Source organism: Zingiber officinale, chromosome 6A (assembly GCF_018446385.1).
Source record: "Zingiber officinale cultivar Zhangliang chromosome 6A, Zo_v1.1, whole genome shotgun sequence".
Taxonomy (NCBI): Eukaryota; Viridiplantae; Streptophyta; class Magnoliopsida; order Zingiberales; family Zingiberaceae; genus Zingiber; species Zingiber officinale.
The window spans coordinates 91048818-91074213 of record NC_055997.1 but is presented as its reverse complement, the minus strand read 5'-3'; the positions used below and the strand labels follow the sequence as shown (position 1 = coordinate 91074213).

General features: G+C 40.5%; 1 protein-coding gene across 1 annotated transcript; it reads right to left on the bottom strand.

Moving 5' to 3' along the window:
* Window positions 1-786: 786 nt before the first annotated feature.
* LOC121995028 lies at window positions 787-25102 on the bottom strand. Its single transcript, XM_042548880.1, has 7 exons — window positions 25098-25102; window positions 23626-24038; window positions 23048-23389; window positions 15751-15814; window positions 15115-15305; window positions 14528-14778; window positions 787-906 (listed from the first exon to the last, which is right to left on the bottom strand). Exons 1-7 carry the CDS (start codon window positions 25100-25102, stop codon window positions 787-789), a joined length of 1386 nt encoding a protein of 461 aa, XP_042404814.1.
* Window positions 25103-25396: the final 294 nt, after the last annotated feature.

Here is a 25396-nt window from a genome sequence, read left to right as displayed (position 1 = left end):
TACAAGATCTCCGTTAACTTGGTTATACATCAACAGTGCCTATTGCTGCTATAATTAAAACAGTTACAAAAATTATATGTGTTATAGCAACTTCAAAATCAAACATGGATGATTTTATTCAACAATAATGAAATGTTTGTTTCAATGTTAAATAAGCAGATAATGCCAAAATTATTTAACCTTATATTCACAATAAAAGTTCATAGATATAATCCATCATATTAGGTGCATTACAGCCAATGTATAACTCAAAAAACAAATAACTCACTTTAGCAGGCTAAGTTTCACCAATGCCTCTACCACCAAATCATCTTTATTTTTCTTAAAATATGACTTCGCTTTCTGAAGAAATACATAGAGACAAGTTTTCGGTGTGAGTAATAATATGTGAATTATGACTAGGAAAGACAACACATTAACCCAACTGATCCTGTCTGAGAAACTTGACAAAATGGAAAGCTGGGGAGAGAACTTACTGCTGATGAAGAAGAACACCTGAGAACTTCCAATCCGAGAAAACTAAAGCGGATCCGGAAGAATAAAGTCACCGAACACCCTCCTTATACAAAGACTCAAGGATGAAGGGAGGGATATCCACTAAAGAACACCAAGATCTGGAGCTTCCCCGACTTCCTGCGCATAAGAGACCAACCAACACTATTGTCAGTGACCTAAAATCGGGGTGGGAATCCCTGGCTAGTGAGTCTTTGAGCTTCCCTCATATTGCGTGGTGGCTCCATGTTTTGGAGTGCTTTAACTTTGCTTGGGTTGACCTCTATTCCCCGCTCAGACACCATATAGCCCAGGAACTTTTGCTCCAAACAGACATTTTCCCAGGTTCAACTTGAGACCATACTGCCTCAATGTTCCACAAGTTTCTTCTACATCCCTGCAGAGATCAGTAGCCTGAAGAAACTTAATTAAAATATCATCAACATATACTTCCATATTCCTTCCAATCTGTTTCTGGAAGACTTTATTCATAAGTCTTTGATAAGTTGCTCCTGTATTTTTTAGTCTGAAAGGCATAACATTATAACAATAAGTACCTTCAGATGTCACAAAACTAACCTTCTCTTGATCCTCTTTAGCAAGAGGGACCTGATGATAGCCTTGATAGGCATCTAGCATAGAAATATATTCACACTCGGTCGTGGAATCTACTAATTGATCAATCCGGGACAAAGAATAATAATCTTTTGGGCAGGCCTTGTTAATTAAGATTGCGGAAATCAATACATACCCTCCATTTATTTCCTAGTTTACAGACCAGGACGACATTAGCTAACCAGCTAGGGAATTTCACCTCCCTGATGTAATCGACCTCCATTAGTTTAGCCACTTCTTCTCTAATGATTTGATTTTGCTCTGTACTGAAATTCCTCTTTCTTTGCATGACAGGTCGAGTATCTGGGAAGACATGTAAAGAATGTTACATTACTGAAGGAGAAATGCTCGTGGCTTCCTTGGTCGTCCAAGCAAAGACATCATTGTTTTTATTTAAGCATTGAACCAGCTCTGTTTTCAGTGTAGGATCAAGATCGACTGCGACAAAAGTGACGGCTTCAGGTCGACCGATCTATATCTGGACTTCTTCCTTCTCCTTATAAACCAGGACAGGTGACTTCTCTTGAAAGACATTGACTTCCATTCTTTGCATTTTTCGGGCGGCACTAGCTTCAGTTCTGACAATCTCCACATAACACTTATGAGCCATCTTCTGATCACCATGTACTTCTCTGACCTGGTCAGCAACAGGAAATTTAATTTTCTAGCAAAAAGTAGAAACGACCGTCCTAAACTCATTTAAGGTCGGTCAACCCAGTATCACATTGTAGGCGGACAGGGCATCCACCACTATGAAATGAGATCTCCTTGTTCTCATTAAGGGCTCCTCCCCCAAGGATATGGCCAACTTTATTTGACCAAGCGGTTGTACTTCATTACCAGTGAATCCATATAAAGAAGTCACTATCTGTTGAAGTTCGCTTAGGTCAATCTGCAGTTGATCAAAAGCTTTTTTTGAAAATAATATTTACGGAACTACCAGTGTCTATAAAGGTACGAGAAATAGTGTAATTTGCTATCACAGCCTTAATTATTAACACATCATCATGGGGTATTTCTACCCCTTCAAGATCTCTGGGCTCAAAACTGATTTCCAGCCCTGCTGCTCTTTCCATGCTGCATCCCACAGCATGGATCTCAAGTCTTCCTGCGTGTGCCTTCTTGGCCCTATTGGAATCTCCATCAGTGGGCCCGTCCGTGATCATATTAATACTACCCCGAGCGGCATTGCTTCTATTCTCTTCTTGCCAGGCTATCATGGTCTCCGGCTAAATTTTCTCAGGCACCTGAGTTGTACCGGCCGGGTTTGGTAATACACCTTGTTGAGGTTCTACCGGGCGGTATTCTATCTTGAGTGGACTCTGCTACCTAGGATATTGTTGTTGATAGTAGTTTTTCCTTTGATAACGATCCCTATTTGCTTTCTTATTTTTCAAAACAAAATAGTCTTTTGTATGATGACTGCTGGTCTTGTGATAAGTGCACCATCTTCTTGGTGCTTTTTGTTGCATCTCCACATGCTGTACGGCTTGTGGACGATACTTTGTATGACGATGGGGTGGAGGGATTACTCGAGTCCCCATCGGTGGAGGAGCGGGAGCGAGAGCCTTCTCCTTAACAAGAGCAAGAGAAGAAGTAGTATCTCCTTTTCTGCATGCAGCCTGAGCTTCTTCAAAATTAATGAATTCAGTAGCACATTCAATTAATGAGTCAAAATTGGCAGGAGGATTTCTCACCAGATCTTTAAAAAAATCATTATCATTCAAGCCTTGAGAAAAAGCACTTACTAATATCTTAGTAGTAGCATTGGGTACATCAATGGCTACCTGATTGAATCTCTTAATATAGGCTCTAATGGACTCTTTAGATCCTTGTTTAATTGAGAATAAGCTCCAGGGAGTTTTATGATACCTCTTGTTGCTGGAAAAATGATGCAAGAAAACCTTCTTGAAATCCTTAAACCTTCGGATAGAATTTTCAGACAATCTTTTAAACTAGTGTTGAGCAGCTCCTCCAAGTGTTGTAAGGAACATTCGACACTTTACTCCATCAGAAAATTATTGTAATAATGCTACGTTCTTAAATTTTAATAAATGATCCTCTGGATCTGTAGTTTCAGTGTATTCGTCAATCTGAAGATTTTGATATCGTTTAGGAAGCGGATCATCCATTACACCTTGAGAAAATGGAGAAATAATTCTTTCTGGTGAGCTATCACTAGCCACCATCATTTTAGCTTTGCGCTTCTCCTTGTCCGGTGCCTCGCCAGAGGATTCTTGAAATACAGGCCTTCGTCCTCCCTGTTCGAAAGGAGTATGAAGAAAGCTCGAGGGCGTCTAGTCGAAGAAGCAATGGTCGGAGTAATATACACACGATCTTCCTCTTCCAACTCTCTTTCCTTCCGATGATCAATAGTCGAGATCGCTAGATTATGAGCTACTGGCAGAGTACCTCCAGTATGAGCTTGCTATTATTGTTGTTGTTGTTGTAGAGCCTTCTGCACATGAGTGCTAACAGGGAAATCCATATCTTCACGACTAATAGTGAGTATGTTCGATTTTCCAGCATCTTCCATCTTGCGATCTCAGATTCAAGTGAATTCCCACAGATGGCGCCAAATTTGATCCTGTCTAAGAAGCTTGACAAAATAGAAAGTTGGGGAGAGAACTTACCGCTGATGAAGAAGAACACCTGAGAACTTCTGATCCAAGAAAACCAAAGCGGATCCAGAAGAATAAAATCACCGAACACCCTCCTTATACGAAGACTCAAGGATGAAAGGAGGGATCCACTGAAGAACACCAAGATCTGGAGCTTCCCTGACTTCCTGCGCACAAGAGACCAACCAACACTATTGTCAGTGACCTAAGACCGGGGTGGGAATCCCTGGCTAGGCCCTCCGACGCTCAAGTCAGTGATCTTTCTTAATGTGGAAGGAAGAAAGAAGATGAACAGTGATTAAAATTAGGATTTTTCCTGGATAGTTGTGAGTGTGGTGAGCATAAGCATACCTGGCCAACGAAGAGGATTCCCCTTTTTATACCACTTCATATAACCTCCGTAGTCATAAAGTGGACCTCGGTTTGTTAGAGTTTGTTATGAGATGACGTAAGTCATGTACTTGCATAAAATAACTTTTAAGGAATCTTTTTTGTACCCCAGATATACCTTCTTTGTCGCCTAGTGCCTGTAGAAGAGTCTAGAAATATTCTTCCTGTCAAATTAGCAAACCTGTTATATAATCACATACTACAGATATCTTCATTAATCTATTTATGAATATTCTTGAAATATTTGTTCTCGCCCTTTCTTATAAGCTATATGGAGATATATTTATCCTCCATACCTGCTTACCCTATTTTTATTATGTTATGGGCAGTCCGATCTTATACTAAGATTTGTATCGGACGGAATTGAACTTGAGTTATGTCCGCGCGTGTTACTACTATTGTTCAACATACATCCTAATCATCCGATAATATACTATAGATCTTGTAAGGCCTTGTATCTTTTCACATCCAGGCGATCATATAAGTCCTCCCAATGCTAATATACATCTAGACGTACTAATTCAAACAATCTTAGTTTATCTATCTTAAACGTGTAAACCCAGTCGATACTTGACCTATCTTTCTTAAGGTCTTATACTGGCCGATATTGACCTATTTTCCTTAAGCATATTATCCCGGCCGATACTGACCTATTTTCCTTAAGCATATTATCCCGACCGATATTTACCTATTTTTCTTTAAGCATATTATCCAGGCCGATATTGACCTATTTTTCTTAAGCATGTTACCCCGACCGATATTCATGTTTGCTTAATTTTGCTATCTCCTTTCCCCTTTTCACCGGGGACCTACTAAACCTAACCCATATCACCAACCAAAACCGTACCTTAAGTATTTTGGATTTTTGTTTGGCAAGCATAAACAATAGTTTTTTTGATGAAGATGTGGCAGCTACATCAGTAGATGGTATATGACCTTCTTGTGCTTTAACAAGAGGCACAACAAATTCCTCTCCTTTGCCCATGGCCATCTCTGACTCATGCACATCTTGAAAAGTTACTCTTTTACTCCTTTTGGCTAAGGGCGCTCCCTTAATCTCTTTGGCAGTTCGAGGTCTCATTCTCTTTGTAGCACAACTCTTTGTCCTTGTTATTGGTTGTTTAGCAGGTAATGCCACTATATCTTTGCCAATTAACTGACTTTGAAGATCTTTAATTTTTCTCTCTTACTCTGCTATAATTTGCTCTCTTACTTGTATAATTCTGTCCTTCTCATCAATTATTTTCTCCTTCGAAGCTATTAAACTTTCTGCATCCCTGGCACCTTTTTTATTCTCCTTAGTTAACTCACTAATTGTGGCCTCCATTGTTAGTTAGAGCCCTATAGCCAATCATTTGATGATTGTTGTATGGACTCATTGTATCATATTCTTATATATAAAGGCATTTGATTTTTTTTTGTTATTATGCTTACTTGTATTGGTGCCAAATAAATTAAGTATAATAGCGTCCTTGAGTAGAGAGTTCTTACCTATATCAATCGGTTAGTTGAACCGATAGTGAGATGATATAGAGAACATTACTCTTAATCATTCCTAGTCGAGTATTAACATTCAGGGACAATGTTAATGCGACGAGACTAGCATGTAGGTCAACTCGATGACTTGATCTCACAAGTCATTGATATAGAGATATCAAGTTAACACATAGGTATGCATTGGAGAATGTATACTGAATGACCCGCCATGAGAAAGTATCATGGATCGTTATATGAGTGTCATATACTTTCTCATTTGGCTATTAGTATGACTACTAGTCCTTGGACCTGAAGTCACCATGGATCCCTACATAAGGAGTTACGTACTTTGGCTTTGTCAAACGTCATCCGTAACTGGGTGGACTATAAAGGTGATTACTGGGTATGTAACGAATTATGCAGAGGGATGTGAGTGATGTAGATGGGATCTATCCCTCCTATATGATGGGAGCGAAATCGATATTCTTGATAGAGTGAGACCACAAAGTGCATGGCCATGCCCAAATGAGTCAATATGAGATATTGAGCTCATTTGATTGAGTGAGTCTACTTGGAGTTCAAGATTTAGATTGATTAGAGGATGACACGGTATATGCCTCACATTGATCAATCTAGATGTCTAAGATAGAAGGACACTTGTCATATATTGTGAGGAGTCACAATTAGTAGTCACAAGGTGATGTTGGATCTCAACATTTTTATAACTTGGGTAGCAATGATGTGTTGCTAGATACCGCTCATTACTTATGCTTCTAAATGGGTTTAGGAGCATTGCCAACGTTATAAGAACCTATAGGGTCACACACAAAGGACAATTAGATGAAGATTAGGTTCATATGATGAACCAAGAGGATTAAATTCATGTGATGAATCAAATTGGATTAAGAGTAATCCTAATTGAACTAATTGAGTTGGACTCAATTTGATTCATGTGTTCAATGAGTCTAATTTAGATTATGACTCATTGAATCAATTTAATTAAATGAATTAGATTCATTATATTAAATTGGCTTGAATCAAATGGTTGGATTTGATCAACCATGGGAGTTATAATGTCAAGTTTGACTTGACTTGAGAGGAAGAGGAAGAGTCAAGTTTGACTTGACTTGAGAGGAAGAGGAAGAGTCAAGTTTGACTTGACTAATTGCCACCTCATTTGTGAGTTGGCATTAGGAGGACTAATGATGATGTGCCACATCATCATAGTTGGCACATGTGTGTGCCACCTTATGGAGGTTACAAATCCCCTCTTTAATGGCCGACCACATTAAATGGAATGGGGGTTACAATTGTGGCCGACCACTTATGGTGTGGATGAAAATTTTGATTTTCATTCAAGGCATTCATTCCTCCTTCTTCCTCTCTTCTTGCTCTCCCTCTCCTCCTCCTTGGCCGAACCATATAAGGTGCTAGCACACCTTTGTTTGGTCTTCTACACCTAGTTTGTTCGTGTGGATACTTCTAGAGGATCGTACAATTGACGATCTCGAGATCCGACGAACCGTTGGACGAGCGGGATTGCGAAGGGCATCGCATCGAGGGTAAATTCCTTCTCCTAGTGTAGATCTAGGCTTTAGTAAACTCATACATGAAATTTTGTTTTATAAACTTCGCACGGATCCGGTGGCATGGGAGATTCGGGGTTTCCGCAACGCGAAAAAGAGATTTTTGCGGCCCGAAAATCCCAACAGTTGTATCAGAGCCACGTGCGAAGTCTTGTACGAGTTTAATTTGTATTTTTTAGAAAAAATTTCAGTTCTGTAACTTTCTGTAATTTTATGGTTTTTATGGTTTTTATGGGTATTTTCTCGTAGAAGCGAAGCACAAGTGTTTCGACACTTGTAGGCTTCGACTACCGAGAAGATTTTTCCGAAACGGCAAGGTTTCGCCCCCAAAACGTTTTGGGACAGCGGGCTAAGGCGCTGTAGGATCGCTAAGGAACACTCGCGATGGTTATATCGTGGGTAGGGGTACTGCCCCTGACCCCGCAAGGGGATTTGTTCCGCGATTGCGCCCGAAAACCCGCTAAATTGGACCGCTGGGAATTTTACTCATAAAAATTGTAAAAATTGTAGTAAAAATTATAAAAAAATTATAGAAAATACATAATTTAGAATTATGTATTCTTTTATGATAGTCATTGCCCAAAAGACCCAAATTGAATTTGAAAATTGTGTTGTAATTCATATTACGGCCTGTGCGCCGTCATTTGTGTTGTGTGTGTTGTATACTTGATACACGACCTGCGCGTCGTGCCTTTCTCCATTTATTCTTGTTGTAAATTAGTTTAGACTCGAATGTAACTCGAGTTTCAAAATTTTAATGTACAAAATTGGAGCCGTGGAAGGTCCACTCGAGACGGAGTTACTAGGAGGGCGCGAGCAACACAAGGTGGTCAAAGGGAGGAGCTTGAGAAGCTGTTGACCCTAGGTTGACCATCCGATCTTCTCATTGGATTGAGAAGATCGTAGTAGGGTCATGACTAATCACAAATAGTATAAGTAATTGCTTGTGTGTGTGTATTTGATGCATGCTAGTAAAGTAGTTAATTAGCGCCTTAACGATTAGATTAGATCTAAATCGTGTACAAGATGCACCCTACGATTAGATTAGATCTCAATCGCGTCAACTCTAAAATGCCTACCATGCCGTGATACCTATCACTACCTCGATCACATGTGTTGTTGAATCTGCCAAAGCAGAGCAACATATATTATTTTGGTAGGGTACGGAGGGACAATCTTGGTCCCGCCTATCAACGCATGGGTGAGTAGAGACTCAATTTGATTGAGTACAACTAGTTAAATCGTGTTTAACTGTAGGCATTCTTCCAACGATTGGAAAGATAGGACATAAATCACATTTATATTAATTCTTGGGCGTATTAGCCAAAGCTAACTCAAGTTTTAATATAGCTGCGGATAATGATCCTATAAACAAGAGTTGTATAGAGATGTAATTGGTAAATTGTTACCTACCGATCATACTAAATCTTGGGCGTATTAGCCAAAGCTAACTCAAAGGTTAGTATGATGTGGATCTTGTCCCACATGAATTATAGAATTCAGTGGGAGCATCATTTAATTAAAGACCTAATTAAATGATTACTAGAATATGATGTTTATTTGTTTCTGCATTTTTTTTCTGTTGTAGATAACCATGACGTCAAACACGAATAACTTCTCTCTGCATTCTGTCCTTAACAAGGACAAGCTCAATGGAGCAAATTTCCTGGACTGGTACAGGAATCTGAGAATAGTTTTCACCCAGGAACGTAAACTGTACGTTCTGGAGCAGCCCATTCTGGAGGCTCCTCCTGCCAATGCCACGCGAGCAGACAAAGATGCTTACAAGAAGCATCAAGTTGGCGCATTAGATGTATCATGTCTAATGCTCGCGACCATGAACTCTGAGCTTCAGAAGCAACATGAGTTAATGGGTGCTTATGATATGGTTGAACATCTTCGTCAACTATATCAAAGACAAGCGCGGCACGAGAGATTTGAGATCTCAAGGGCACTATTTCAGTGCAAGATGTCAGATGGGGCTCCCGTAGGTCCATATGTACTCAAGATGATTGGGTACATAGAAAACCTACAGAGGTTGGGGTTCCCACTTGGCCAAGAGCTGGCCACTGACCTGATCTTCCAATCCTTGCTGGATAGCTATAGTCAATTCGTTCTAAACTACAACATGAACGAAATTGACAAGCCACTGCCCGAGCTGAACCTTAAGAAGGTTAAGCCCCACTCTGTTCTGATGGTTCAGAAACACAAGGGCAAGGGCAAGCCCAAAGGCAAAGGAAAATCCCAAGCCAAGGGCAAAGGCAAGGCACTGAAGCCTAAAGGAGGGGTCGCTAAGGATGCTACCTGCTTCTACTGCGGTCAGACCGGGCACTGGAAGAGGAACTGCAAGGTGTACCTAGAAGATCTTAAGAAGAAGCGAAGTGAGACTTCCACTTCAGGTATATATGTTATAGAAGTCAATCGATCTATTTCTTCATCATGGGTATTAGATACCGGATGTGCTTCTCACATTTGTACTAATGTGCAGGCGTTGAGAAATAGCAGGGCATTGGCAAAGGGCGAGGTAGACCTACGCGTAGGCAATGGAGCACGGGTTGCTGCTGTTGCTGTAGGGACTTATTTCTATCTCTGCCCTCTGGGCTTGTATTAGAATTAGATGAATATTGTTATGTGCCTGCTTTAACTAAGAACATAATTTCAGTTTCTTGTTTGGACAAGAAAGGTTTCTCTTTTATAATAAAGGATAAATGTTGTTCTGTTTATTTAAAAGATATATTCTATTGTAGTGCACCTCTGATGAACGGACTCTATATTCTAGACCTTGAGAGCCCTATCTATAACATAAATACCAAGAGGTTCAAGTCAAATGACATGAACCAAACCTATCTCTGGCACTGTCGCTTAGGTCATATAAATGACAAGCGCTTATCCCAGCTCCATAAGGATGGTTTGCTGGACTCATTTGATTTTGAATCTTATGAGACGTGTGAGTCATGCCTACTAGGCAAGATGACCAAGATTCCCTTTAGTGGGCACAGTGAAAGAGCGACTGATTTGTTAGGACTTATACATAGTGATGTATGTGGCCCTTTCAATGTCGCTGCTAGAGGCGGTTATAGGTACTTCATTACATTTATTGATGACTTCAGTAGATATGGTTATGTGTACTTGATGACACATAATTCAGAATCCTTTGAAAAGTTCAAAGAATTCAAGAATGAAGTACAGAACCAGCTTGGCAAGAGTATTAAGATACTTCGATCAGATCGAGGTGGAGAATACCTTAGCCATGAGTTTCGTGACTATCTAGCTGAGTGTAGGATTCTATCCCAACTCACTCCTCCTGGAACACAACAGTGGAATGGTGTATCCGAAAGGAGGAGTCATACTCTATTAGATATGGTGCGGTCTATGATGAGTCACACAGATCATCCTACATTTCTTTGGGGCTATGCTCTAGACACGGCAGCTTTTATACTCAACCGAGTTCCATACAAGGCCGTGATAAAGACACCATATAGGATATGGACTGGGAGAAATGCCCAAGTATCTTTTATGAGGATTTGGGGTTGTGAAGCTTACGTTCGACGTCAAGTCTCAGACAAATTAGGACCCAAATCCGGTAAGTGCTACTTCATTGGATATCCCAAGAAAACTAAGGGATATTACTTCTATATTCCCAGTCAGCACAAGGTAGTTGTGGCAAAGACTGGGGTCTTTCTAGAAAGGGATTTTGTTTCTAGAAAGACTAGAGGGAGTACGTTCGATCTTGAAGAAGTTCAAGATGCGAACAATAGCACTGAAGCCTCGATGGAAGTTGAACTGGAACCACAAAGTGTTGTGGATGATGTTGTTCCATAAAGGGTTGAGGAACAACAACCAGTTCAAGTAGACATACCTCTTCGCAGGTCTGATAGGGTACGTCGTCAGCCTGAGAGATACTCTTTTCTCTTGTCTGACCATGATGATGTTGTTCTCATAGAGGATGAGTCTACCACCTATCAGGAAGCTGTGATGAGACCAGATTCCAAGAAATGGCTAGAGGTCATGAGATCCGAGATAAAATCCATGTACACTAACCAAGTATGGACTTTGGTTGATCCACCTGAAGGGGTAAAACCCATAGGGTGTAAGTGGGTCTTTAAGAGAAAGACTAACATGGATGGACTTATCTATAAGGGTCGCTTGGTAGCTAAAGGTTTTAAGCAGATTCATGGTATTGCCTATGATGAAACCTTTTCTCTAGTAGCGATGTTTAAGTCCATTCGGATCATGCTTGCTATTGCAGCATACCATGACTATGAGATATGGCAGATGGATGTCAAAACCGATTTCTGAAAGGAAACCTGCTCGAGGATGTGTACATGACACAACCTGAGGGTTTTGTAGATCCACACCATACTGGCAGAGTATGCAAGCTGCATAGGTCCATTTATGGACTAAAGCAAGCTTCTCGAAGCTGAAATCTTCGATTCGATGATGCAATCAAATAGTTTGGTTTCATCAAGAATGAAGATGAACCTTGTGTCTACAAGAAGGTTGTAGGGGGCATAGTTGTCTTCCTCATATTATATGTGGATGACATACTACTCATTGGGAAAGACATCCCTTTGCTATAGTCTGTCAAGACTTGGCTAGGGACATGTTTCTCAATGAAGGACTTAGGTGAAGCATCCTGCATTCTAGGGATACAGATCTATAGAGATAGATCTAAGAGATTGCTTGGTCTAAGTCAGAGTACATATATTGACAAGGTACTCCTACGGTTTGCCATGCAGAACTCCAAGAAGGGATTTCTGTCGATGTTACATGGTGTGAGTCTTTCGAAGACTCAAGGTCCCTCTTCTAGAGAGGAGACATACCGCATGGATCAGATCCCTTATGCCTCAGTCATAGGATCTGTCATGTACGCCATGCTATGTACTCGACCTGATGTCTCGTATGCTTTGAGCATGACGAGCAGATACCAGTCAGATCCATGTGAGAGTCACTAGATAGCGGTCAAGAATATTCTTAAGTACTTGAGAAGGACTAAAGAATATTTCTTGATATATGGAGGCGATGACGAGATAGCTGTAAAGGGTTATAGTGATGCTAGCTTCCAGACCGACCAGGATGATTATCGATCGCAGTTTGGGTTCGTGTTTTGCATTAATGGTGGTGGTGTGAGCTGGAAGAGTTCGAAGAAGGACACAGTAGCTGATTCTACGACAGAGGCCAAGTACATTGCTGCATTAGAGGCAGCAAAGGAGGTAGTTTGGATCCGCAAGTTCATCACTGAACTTGGGGTGGTTCCCAGTATTTCTGACCCTATTGAGCTCTATTGTGACAACAATGGAGCTATAGCACAGTCTAAGGAACCTCGCTCACACCAGCGGACCAAACACATACTACGACACTTCCATGTCCTTCGAGAGATTATCGAAAGAGGAGATGTGAAGATTTGCAGAGTACCTACAGAGGCTAACATTGCAGATCCCTTGACCAAAGCTTTGGCACAGAGAAAGCATGATAGTCACACTAGGTCATCGGGGCTTAGAGCTTACACTGATTGGCACTAGTGCTAGTGGGATATTGTTAGTTAGAGCCCTATAGCCAATCATTTGATGATTGTTCTATGGACTCATTGTATTATATTCTTATATATAAATGCATTTGGTTTTTTTTTTGTTATTATGCTTACTTGTATTGGTGCCAAATAAACTAAGTATAATAGCATCCTTGAGTAGAGGGTTCTTACCTATATCAATCGGTTAGTTGAACCGATAGTGAGATGATATAGGGAACATTACTCTTAATCATTGCTAGTCGAGTATTAACATTCAAGGACAATGTTAATGCGACGAGACTAGCATGTAGGTCAACTCGATGACTTGATCTCACAAGTCATGGATATAGAGATATCAAGTTGACACATGGGTATGCATTGGAGAATGTATACTGAATGACCTGCCATGAGAAAGTATCATGGATCGTTATATGAGTGTCATATACTTTCTCATGTGGCTATTAGTATGACTACTAGTCCTTGGACTTGAAGTCACCATGGATCCCTACATAAGTAGTTACGTACTTTGGCTTCGTCAAACGTCACCCGTAACTGGGTGGACTATAAAGGCGATTACTGGGTATGTAACGAATTATGCAGAGGGATGTGAGTGATGTAGATGGGATCTATCCCTCCTATATGACGGGAGCGACATCGATATTCTTGATAGAGTGAGACCACGAAGCGCATGGCCATGCCCAAATGAGTCAATATGAGATATTGAGCTCATTTGATTGAGTGAGTCTACTTGGAGTTCAAGATTTAGATTGATTAGAGGATGACACGGTCTATGCCTCACATTGATCAATCTAGATGTCTAGGATAGAAGGACACTTGTCATATATTGTGAGGAGTCACAAGGTGATGTTGGATCTCAACATTCTTATAACTTGGGTAGTAATGATGTGTTGCTAGATACCGCTCATTACTTATGCTTCTAAATGGGTTTAGGAGTATTGCCAACGTTATAAGAACCTATAGGGTCACACACAAAGGACAATTAGATGGAGATTAGGTTCATATGATGAACCAAGAGGATTAGATTCATGTGATGAATCAAATTGGATTAAGAGTAATCCTAATTGAACTAATTGAGTTGGACTCAATTTGATTCATGTGTTCAATGAGTCTAATTTAGATTATGACTCATTGAATCAATTTAATTAAATGAATTAGATTCATTATATTAAATTGGCTTGAATCAAATGGTTGGATTTGATCAACCATGGGAGTTATAATGTCAAGTTTGACTTGACTTGAGAGGAAGAGGAAGAGTCAAGTTTGACTTGACTATTTGCCACCTCATTTGTGAGTTGACATTAGGAGGACTAATGATGATTGCCACATCATCATAGTTGGCACATGTGTGTGCCACCTCATGGAGGTTACAAATCCCCTCTTTAATGGTCGGCCACATTAAATGGAATGGGGGTTACAATTGTGGCCGGCCACTTCTGGTGTGGATGAAAATTTTGATTTTCATTCAAGGCATTCATTCCTCCTTCTTCCTCTCTTCTTGCTCTCCCTCTCCTCCTCCTTGGTCGAACCATCTAAGGTGCTAGCACACCTTTGTTTGGTCTTCTGCACCTAGTTTGTTCGTGTGGATACTTCTACAGGATCGTACACTTGACGATCTCGAGATCTAGCGAACCGTTGGATGAGCGAGATTGCGAAGGGCATCGCATCGAGGGTAAATTCCTTCTCCTTGTGTAGATCTAGGCTTTTGTAAACTCGTACATGAAATTTTGTTTTATAAACTTTGCACGGATCCGGTGGCATGGGAGATTCGAGGTTTCCGCAACGCGAAAAAATGATTTTTGTGGCCCGAAAATCCCAACATCCATCTGGGCAATGATCTGGTCCTTGCCCTCAACCATGGACTTCAATCGAGAAATGTCGGCGTCCTTTGCTTGACAATTGTTGCAAGCCTCTTCGTCCTGAATATCTTCCAGAGTTATTTGCTCAGTAACTTGATCAGGCTTATCAAGAGCTTCTACTGCCTGTGCAGGAACTGGGTGGGGAATTTCCTGAGCATAGGCTGCCTCTTCAGGAAATTGCTCAGGAAGTGGTTCAGAATTCCCCTCACCAGCTAATTGTAAAAACCCTCGGCAATTTGTTGATCAATATACTCTACAAGATCTTCTATGGAATCATTTGAGAGCAGGTGTGTCTCTAGGTCCGATGGACTTAAATCAACAATTATATTGTTAGGTGGTATTTCTGCGATCCTACACTTTATTCTCTCCACCCGGGAGCCTGACCACTTCCATCTGCATATTCTTGGAAGGACATGCTGTCTGTAAGGATCCATTATTCTGACATGTTCACACATCCAGACCTACAATACAATAAAATAAAATGGTTTAGGTATGATACTCTCTGCATAAATCTCATGAGACTATCACTATATTCAGGGAATTACTACCAGGAGATGTGCGAACCCTCTGATATCCCGATAGGCCCTCTGGTTTTGGCCTCAGTGAAAGCATCGGGCCAATGGCCGCCAGCTGTGGGCTGATATAGTCATATACAGCTTTACACCAATTATACCTACCTAAATTGGCAAAATCATCTACGCAATCTATTAGTGATTGTACTGGTAATCTAGATATATTGCTAGTAGTAGTAAATAAAACAGTAACAAAAAAATACAGTATTAACAATTGGCAAAATAGAGTATTGGATTCGGCAGAGGGGGGTTGTTTGCTGAGGTTGATCATCCTGTTCTCTAGCTCCTTCTGTGTACACTCCACATTCTAAAAGTGTTGAAGAAATAGTGGGGAGGTGGCTACATGCTATTGCAGATTTACTTCAACGCCTTGGTCTGGGAGTGACAGAATCAATGAAACATCTTTCCTAGTGAAGCTAATATCCTTATTATGAAAGATGAAGCATCTGGCTTGCACATCCCAATTGTCAAACATATTTTGAATAAGGCTTCGGATATTTGCAATTTCAGGCATGGCTACTGCCCAAGCAAATGGGGATCCATTGATCATCTCCATCTGTCGATCGTTTATGTGGAGTGATGATATAAACCCCTTGAAGTGAGGGTAGTTACTTTTCCAGTGCACTTTCTTGCGATATGCACGGGAAGCAGCTGTTCTTTGTCTCGCCATTTAGTTCTGTCCAAAAAATACAACAGATATTAATGATACATAGTTGTGATCACTCCAATGCAATTGATTTTCACCCATACTATGATACCTGGCCCTCTTCTTTTTAAACCATAATCTAATACATTACAATGTCTATAATTTCTGTTATGTAGTTCATTGTGACTTGTTGCTGGTAAACAATAATACTCTATACGTTGTAGCAGTTAGTGTCAATTAGCTGCTACAATAGTGAGAAGGCAATCGACAATGTAAGGTTTAAACACGTTGTATCATTTTGTAGCAGTTCAACAACAGGAGCTGCGACATCAAATCTAAAAAAAAAAAATTTAAAACCTCTTGTTTCCTTCAAAGCAAACACTCATTGAATAATGACCTAAAAACCTTAAACCCCGTTGTAGCAGCTATGAGACAGATCAAAACCTTAAAAATTCAAACTATCAAAGTAGGCAAAGCTTTGACTGATAAACCCTAAGACAATACTTACGATTGAGGCGAAGGTTTTGATGAGAAATAAGTCATCGCCGTGAGGTTGACTGATTAACACTCCGTGGGGGCACCGATGAACTATCAAGGAAATTCCTTAGAAATAGTTGTCACACGACGAGTTTATGGGTTAAAACTTTGGACTATGAGGGTAAAAATGTAATTGCACACTATATATATATTCGCACAATAAATGAAAAAAGGTAATTGGGTAGATAAGGCTATTTGCCCCGTCACACTGCTACAACATGTAGCAGCTTATGAAGACTAACTTTTTCAACGTGCTGCAGTTGCTTCTACAACTTATAGAACCTCATTTCATTAATCTTAATAAAAATCAGATATCGCTATCAACTATTATTGGTTGAAAATACAGAATACCATCTTGTTGGAGCGTAAAGGAAGAGTTGTTAGAACGTTTTAGCAGCTAACCTCCTGAGTTAGCTGCCACAGGTTGTTGCAGCTACATGTCGCTCACGGTAGCTGCTACAAGGTGTAGCAGTCATTAGTCGAAGTAGCTTCTTCAACATGTAGCAGCAAAGTAAAACGAAGGCGCTCAGGGAGCAGAAATAATTTTTTTTTTCAAGTAAATAATCTTTGTACAAAAATATGGCTGTTAAAAAAAGGGCTTATGGTTTTAGCTGCCACAGCTTGTTGTAGCTACATGAAGATGTAGCTGCTACAAGGTGTAGCAGTTATTAGTCAAATTAGCTTCTTCAACATGTAGCAGCAAAGCAACCCGAACGCGCTCCAACAATGGAAATTATTTTAAATCTTTTTATTTCAAAGTTGATAATCTTTGATCAAAAATATGGCTATAAAAAAAAGGACTTACAGATTTACCTGCCACAGGTTTTGGCAGCTACATGTAGAGGTAGCTGCTACAAGTATATTAGTTATTAGTCAAAGTAGCTGCTACAACGTATCGCAGCAAACCAAAACAAAGGCGCTGCATCAGCGAAAATAATTTATAATCATTGTTTAAGCAAGTTTAAATAGGGACACGACAATTAAATATTTTACGGGTTAATGTTTTTATCGAAATACGGATACTAAAATAATGACTTACCGATTTAGTTCCAACAAGTTATGGCAGCTACATGTAGATGTAACTGCTACCATGTGTAGCAGTTATTAGTCTAAGTAGCTGCTACAACGCGTCGCAGCAAACCAAAGCAAAGGAGAGCCAACATCACAAATCACTTTGTATAAGAAAAGGTTATTTGGACCGTTATCTCCTACAACGTGTAGCAGCTTCTGACGACTAGCTGCTTCACCCTGCTGCATTTGTTTCTACAATGAAATGTAAGATACCTCATTTACTTGATCTATCTAAAAAACTGCGATTGTTATGATCAATTTTTGGTTAAAAATGCAGGCAGTTAACTGCACAAGGTGTGGCAGCTACATAGGGAGTTAGCCGCTACATTGTGTAGCAGTTATGAGTCGAAATAGCTGCTACAAGGTGTAGCATGCAACAAAGCAAAGAGAATCAAAGGCGTTGTAGAAGCGAAAATATTTTAAATTCAATTTTTTAGCAAGTTTTTACACTGCTACAAAAATATGGCTTCTACAAAAATGACTAAATGAGTTAACTACCCCAACTTGTGGCAGCTACATAGGGAGTTAGCTACTCGAAGGAGTAGTAGTTATGAGTCGAAGTAGCTTCTACACGGTGAACCTATTAATAGCCTGTTATATAGTGGAAGTAGCCATTCGGAAAGTGTAGCATGGTAGCAAAGCAAAGGCAGAGCAGCAGCGGAAATCTTTTTAAATCATTTTTGTAGCATGTTGATACACTGCTACAAAAATATGCCTACTGGGTTAACTTCTGCTGGAAAATAGGCCTTACTAAAAAAACGACTTACTGAGATAGTTGCTACAAGGTGTAGCAGTTATGAGTATAAATATATATATATCCATTCGCAATCTGTAGCAGGACAACAAACCAAGGGCGCTGAAGGCAGCGGAAAATGTGAGCAAAAATAATTTTTAAATCAAGTTGATATACACAATACGAAAAGTATGGCTACTGCGGTAATCTCTCTGCTAGAAAATAGGGGTGCGAGATAGATGACTTACGAAGTTAGCTACTACAAGGTGTCGCAGCTACACGGAGAGTTAACTGCTGCACGTTGTAGCAGCTACCTCTCCGTGTAGCTGCTACACATTGTAGCAGCAAAGTAAGGTCCGAAGTAGAGCAAGTGGTTGCTGCAACCATCGGCCTAGCATAATTTCGTCGTAGCATAAATCCTTCCCACCATCTACAACGACCAATCGAAGATGAGCTGCTACATGGACGGTTTCCTGCGAAGTCATTGATGCAACATTTAGAAGCGAAGCAACGATGAGGTGATTGGGAAATACAATTATACAATTTTTGTAGGCTATAATGGTGTGGATTAACAAATTAAAATGAAGTGAGGTGGTAGGGTCTCACTGCCAGCTTTGCGATTGAAGACGCCGGAGAAACTTTTCCACCGAGAGGGCAAGGGATGAGTTTCGACGCAGGATGTTGAAGGATGGAGGGGGCGAGGGGGAGAGTGTGCGGTGAGGGAGATTTTAATAGTTATTCGGGGTTGAAGTATCGGCGTGTCGACTGTCTTTAGAGAATTTATCGCCGCCTCACGGTGCAAAAGCTCTCCGGCAAAATCCTTCCAAGATCCGACAACCACTCGTGATGATCGTAGGTGCACTCCAAGACGATCATCACACTCGAACCCAACCTCAGATCACACAGACCAAGCCTCAGGACTATAAAACTCGGGAATCAGAAAAAGACCTCAGATCGCAGAGAAGAGAGGAGAAGAAAGCAAGAATAGCTTGAGTGAATAAGAGAGGCACAGCGCCTCCCCTTATATTCACTATGAAGAGACTCGAAGCACTGCTTCGCCAGCGAACAAATGCGTCGCTGTTTGCATCCTGCGTCCTTTCCTCACGCGGGAGTGTCGCTTCGCCTTCTGAGTCCAGAGGCTAGCAAAAAACGAACAAAACCGGAGAATCAAACCAACTGGTTTGGTTCAGACCGAACCATACCAGAGACTGGCAAAAACGAACCGGGCCATCTGCAAGTGCGAGTCCCACGAGCTGTGGATTTGCACCCCACCCCCCTGCGCGCGATAACCACGTGCGTCGCGCCCAGTTTATGGATTTCCTGCTCGAACCCCCCGAACCCACTTCATTTGGGCTTGACCCGCGCATGCGTGTAGGTCCACCCAACTTTGCTAAGCAAGGATGTAATGGCTCCATATATAAGGTCATTCCAACCTTCTTTGCTTAGCAATGTGGGACTAAATGCATACACATATGCATTACAAAAAATAAAGAAATAATTTGAATTTTCAAAAGAAAACAATTTTTAAAATATAATTCAACAATCCCCCACAAATTCAAATCATTTCGGTCGAAAACAAAAATATGTCCTGAAGCTTGGTTGCAATGAGTTTTTAGTGAAAATACCTTCCGGTTTAAATTTTCACCTAAGTACACCAATCTTATTCACATAGGTTTGAAGTGAACTAAGTCTTGAACTTAAACCTTTTATATGCGAAAGTCAATTGGTAACAACTCATTACGGGCGACGGTTGATTTCTTCTGGGTTGGTGCATTACGGCTATGCCACCGAATCTTGTTTCATAAGTGCTAAGGAGAGTTGCCTAGACCCCCCACATTGCGGCCACACAGTTACACTTACATATGTGAGTTCTCCAAGGATGTACTGCGAGTATCCTGTCATTAAGACCTTGAACTCATTAAGAGCTTCTAAGCTCATCCTTACTAGCAGTCAAGCATCTATCCAGGGAAGAGACTATGAGATTACATCTCAATCAATTTGATGCTTACGTTTCACCCTTATAACTTATTTATACCACATTGAATTTACTTCTTGGGATCTCCAATCAAATATGTTGGGTTGCCGTTATAGATGAAACCAGGACAGGCCTCAGTCCCATTCCCTTACTGGATCTCTTGATTTTCTCAGAATCAAGTGCTTTAGTGAGTGGATCAGCAATATTATCTTTTGAACTTACAAAGTCCAATGCCACCACTCCAAGAGACACTAGCTCACGAATAGACTTTAATCTTATTCGTACATGTCTCTTCTGTTTCTAGTTATACTTGGAGCTTCTAATATGAGTTATTGTTGTTTGATTATCACAATGTACTGAAATAGAAGGTATTGGCTTCACCATCAAGGAAATTTCAGAAAGAAGACCCTTAAGCCAATCAGCTTCAGTTATTGTGGTATCCAAAGCACACAATTCTGCCTCAGATGTAGAACGGGTTATAATTATCTGTTTAACAGACTTCCAAGCAACTGCACCGCCTCCAAGTGTAAAGAGATAACCAGTAACGCCTTTACACTCAGCAATGTCAGCTATCCAACTAGCATCACTATATCCCTCCAGGACTGCAGGGAATCTCCCATACCACAAGCCCAAGGATATATTACCTTTTAGATATCTGAGTACTCTGTCTAATGCATCCCAATGCGTTCTGTCCGGACAGCTGGTAAACCTGCTTTATTTCGATATAGCAAAAGAAATATCAGGTCTAGGATAATTTGCTAAATACATTAGATTACCTATTATTTGTGAGTATCTTAATTGAGATACTGCCACACCACTCTTATTCTTGTGGAGAGTTTTTGAAAGATCATACGTTTGACTACAGATTTAACTTGGCTATAGCCATATTTCTCTAAAACTCTCTCAACATAGAGTGACTGAGAAATTGCTATTCCATCAGTTGAACGAGTCAACTTTAACCCTAAAATCATGTCAGCACAACCCATATCCTTTATATCAAACTTACCACTTAAGAGGGCCTTAGTCTCATTAATAATAGTAAGGTTAGAACCAAAAAGTAGAATATCATCTTCATATAAGCATAAGATAATACAATTATCACCTTTCATTTTAGCATGCACACATTTATCAGAGTCATTCATTTCAAAGCCAAACGATAGCATACCTCAATCAAATTTATCGTGCCACTGCTTTGGGGCTTGCTTCAAACCATAAAGAGATTTGACTAACCTACAAACTTTATTCTCATTTCAAGAAACTACATGTCCCTCAGGTTGATCCATATATATCTCTTCTTCAAGATCTCCATTAAGGAATGCCATTTTGACATCCATTTGATGGACCTCAAGATGATATATGGATGTCAATGCTATTAACACTCGGATTGTAGTAATTATAGTAACAGGAGAATAAGTGTCAAAATAGTCAATCCCTTCTTTCTATTTGAATCCCTTAGCAACTAGGCGATCTTTGAATTTATCTACTGACCCATCAGGTTTTAGTTTTCTCTTAAACACCCTTTTACATCCTACGGTGATACACTCAGGAGGTAATCTACCAACTCCCAAGTGGCATTAGAGATAATAGAGTCCATTTCACTTTTAATGACCTCTTTCCAGTGTTTAGCTCCAAGAGAAGCCATAGCATCTCAATATGTCACAGGGTCACCTTCTATATTATAGGTGATAAAGTCCTGGCCTAAATCCGTAGACACACGTTGCCTCTTGCTCCTTCTCAGTTATGTATGCTTACTAGATTCATCTAGTCTAGAGTGACTTTAGGACGGTGTACCTTCTACGGATAATGGGGCCTCTACGGAAGTAGGTATATCTCTAGTTGGATTACCAAATATAGACTGAAGTTTTTCGTCTTCATAGGAAATATATGCTCAAAAAATGTAGCATCACGAAGTTCTACAATAGTATTTGCATCTATTCTAGAAATTTCAGATTTAATAATCAGAAACCTATATGCAATACTATTTTGAGCATAACCAAAGAAGATACCATCTACGGTCTTTGGACCAAGTTTTTTTCTTCTGTGTTCAGGTACTAGTACCTTTGCAAGGCACACCCACACTTTAAGGTATTTCAAACTTGTCCAAAGGCCTTTCCAAAGCTCATATGGGTTTTTATCCTTTGACTTCATGGGGACTCTATTTAACACATGGCATGCAGTATATAGAGCCTCCCCCCACATGAAGTTGGGTAACCCAGAACTGCCTAACATGGAATTAATCATATCTTCAAGGGTTCGATTTTTTCGTTCTGCTATACCGTTAGATTGAGAACTATATGGAGCAGTTACATCATGAATTATACCTGTATCTTGACAAAATTTTTGAAACAGGTTCGATGTAAACTCTCCACCCATATCAGACCTTAACCTCTTAATAGTTTTATTTGTTTGATTATCAACTTCAGATTTAAACACTACAAGAATTTTTGCATTCAACAACACCCAATAGACAACGCTTTTTAATAAAAACGTTGTCGTTCTTTGTTTTACAACGCTTTTAGTGAAAAGCGTTGTCTATGGTATTTACTTTTTACTAAAGACAACGGTTTTTAATGAAGTGTTGTCTTTAGTGTTGTTGTTTATGGTCAAAGACAACATTTTTTTAAAAAACGTTTTTTAAAGTGTTGTGTATGTTTCCCCTAAACTCACTTAAAATAAATTCGCAGCCCTCGCTTTGCTAAACTCTAAACCCTCAACGCGCGCGCGCCTTCTCCTCACCACTCCTCTCCACGAGTTCTCCTCTCCACTCCTCTCCACGAGTGCCTTCTCCTCTCCTTCTCCTCTCCACGAGTGCCTTCTCCTCTCCACTCCTCTCCACGAGCGCCTTCTCCTCTCCTTGCCGCGTGATCTCCTCTGAACCCTAATCTCGACCCAAACTCCTCACGCAAAACTCCTCACGCCGGCCCAACTCCTCCAAGTCGACCCAAACCCTCAGTCTCTTCCGCTTCCTCCTCTTTCTCCCTCTCCTCCGCCTCCCCCTTCTCCTTCGCTCCCACCGCCGCTGGCGCCGCCTCATCTTCCGCCACTGGTTTCTCCCTAGGCGCTTCTTCCTCCGCCGGTTCCTCCCCATCTCTCTTCGGCCTCTCAACCTTTGGCTCCTCATCGGCCGCATCCTCAGCCTTTTCTACCTCCAGTCTTTTCTCGACGTCTGCTCCATCTTCCGCCGCTTCTACCTTCAGTCTTTTCCCGCCATCTGCTCCATCCTCCGCCTCTACTACCTCTAGTCTTTTCTCGCCATCTGCTCCATCCTCCGCCTCTACTACCCCGGTCTCTTTTCCTCGCAGGCGGTCTCTTCTCCCAAACCCATCCCTTTTCCCTCAGCATCCGCCGCACCTTCCGCTTCCTCAAGCCCTAATTTTGGTTTTGGATTGGGGGCTTCGACTCCCAACTTCGGCTTCGGTTCGTCTTCCACTGCTGCCTCTCCGTTGTTTGGTACTTCCGCTTCCCCTCCGGCGCCGGCCTTGTCCTCGGCTCAGACACTGTTTGCTTCGTCAGCTAGTGCCGCACCTTCGGTGCCTTCGTTTGCTACGTCCTCATCTCCCCCCGCCTTTTCTGTGCCGACGACGTCTGCTCCAGCTCCATCCTTCGTATCCCCGTTTCCTGCCTCCTCCTCTGCGTCCCCTCTATTCTCTTCTTCTGCTACCGCTACCTCCTCTCCTGCCATCACCAGCATTTCGACCTCTCCTTTCTCCTTTGGAAGTGGCAGTTCCTTTGCTCCGAGTTCGTTCGATGCCGTGTCGTCTGGTAGTACTACTTCGTCCTCACCTGTTACTACCACGTCCACCTTGGCAACTGGCTTTTCTTTTGCGACTCCGACATCTGCTGTGTCCCAACCTTCCTTTGGGTTTACCAATGCTGCTACATCAACTCCCTCCAGTGCATCTATGTTCTCCGCTCCTACTGCTGCAAAGCCTTCAACTCTGTCATTTGGATTTGGGGTGCATGGGACAATTCAATTGATGACAAAGGCAGTTGCTCGGTGAAGTTTCATCAGAAGAATATTGAAGAAGATGACGTACAGATTGTGGGTAAAGACGAAGTTTTACAGGTAAAATATAAGTTATAGTGATATTCATTATTATTATAGCATTATAAACTAAATATAATCAACATGTTTTTTTTTTAATATTTTAGGGTCAATCAGTTGCATTGACATTGGAATCTTGCTCAAATATTGCTGCATATGGTACAATTGTTTGTTTCAATGGCATGGAAAAAATGCTTCATGGTATTCCATTTCCCAAGAATTGCATTCGAGTCTCCATTGATCAAGCAGTGGACAAATCCGCTCCTTTGCCATATCCAATTCCAAGTGAATGTGAAGTAATTGGTGATGCCATAGGAACTGTTGTGGCTTGGCCTGAACAGCAGATTGTGAAGCAAGATGAGGTATATGAGATATTATATTTCTAATTATATTGTCACTTTATTATTATATTTCTAATTATATTGCCACTTTATTATTATTCAACCTAGCTATATCTAACTTGTTTATATTTGAAATTATTAGAAGCCTAGAAGGAAGAAGTTTGAACGAAAAAAATCAAAACCTACTTTGTCAACAAGTGTCCCAAGAGCATTACATATGTTATATTGTTACAGGAAGCATGCTCTAGATGGAGGAAAATGTATATCAATGTGCTTAGATAATGAAGTGTTTGATGAAGATTGTGAACTTTTTCTTGACCTTGAGGACATCAATTCTTTGTATCATTTGGAGTCAATTTCAGGAAATTTGATCGTTGCCTACATATGGTAAGTAAGTTTATTTAAGCAATTTCAGCAACTTTTTCATCACATGTTTGCTTCCCAATTTTAGCAACTTATTATGGTTTATTGTTACAATTTCACCAACTTATTATGAGTGATCATTATTTTTTAATCCACATGATTGTTTTGTATCTAAATTTTATTATTTAGTATCTAAATATTATTTTCTCTGTTGCAACTTCATTGTTTTTCTTATGCTGGGAAATTACTGCATTTCTTTATGTTTGTTGGGAAATTCTAATATCTAGCAAGACAGAAAATCCTCGATTTCAACTGCAAGAAGTTTACTAATATTGTTGTGTGAACAAGTTTACTCTTGAAAAATTCAACTTCTAGTAATTTTCTCATACCATGTTATTCTCATTAAGTTAATAGTTCATCATTTCTATTGAGAGGTTTACTAATATCAATTGATGTGGTACACTTTACATAAATATAGCTCATTCATTTTCAACCGGCCCTTAATGTTTGCCTTCTGCCATTTGTTCTTCTAGACAGGAAGTACTTT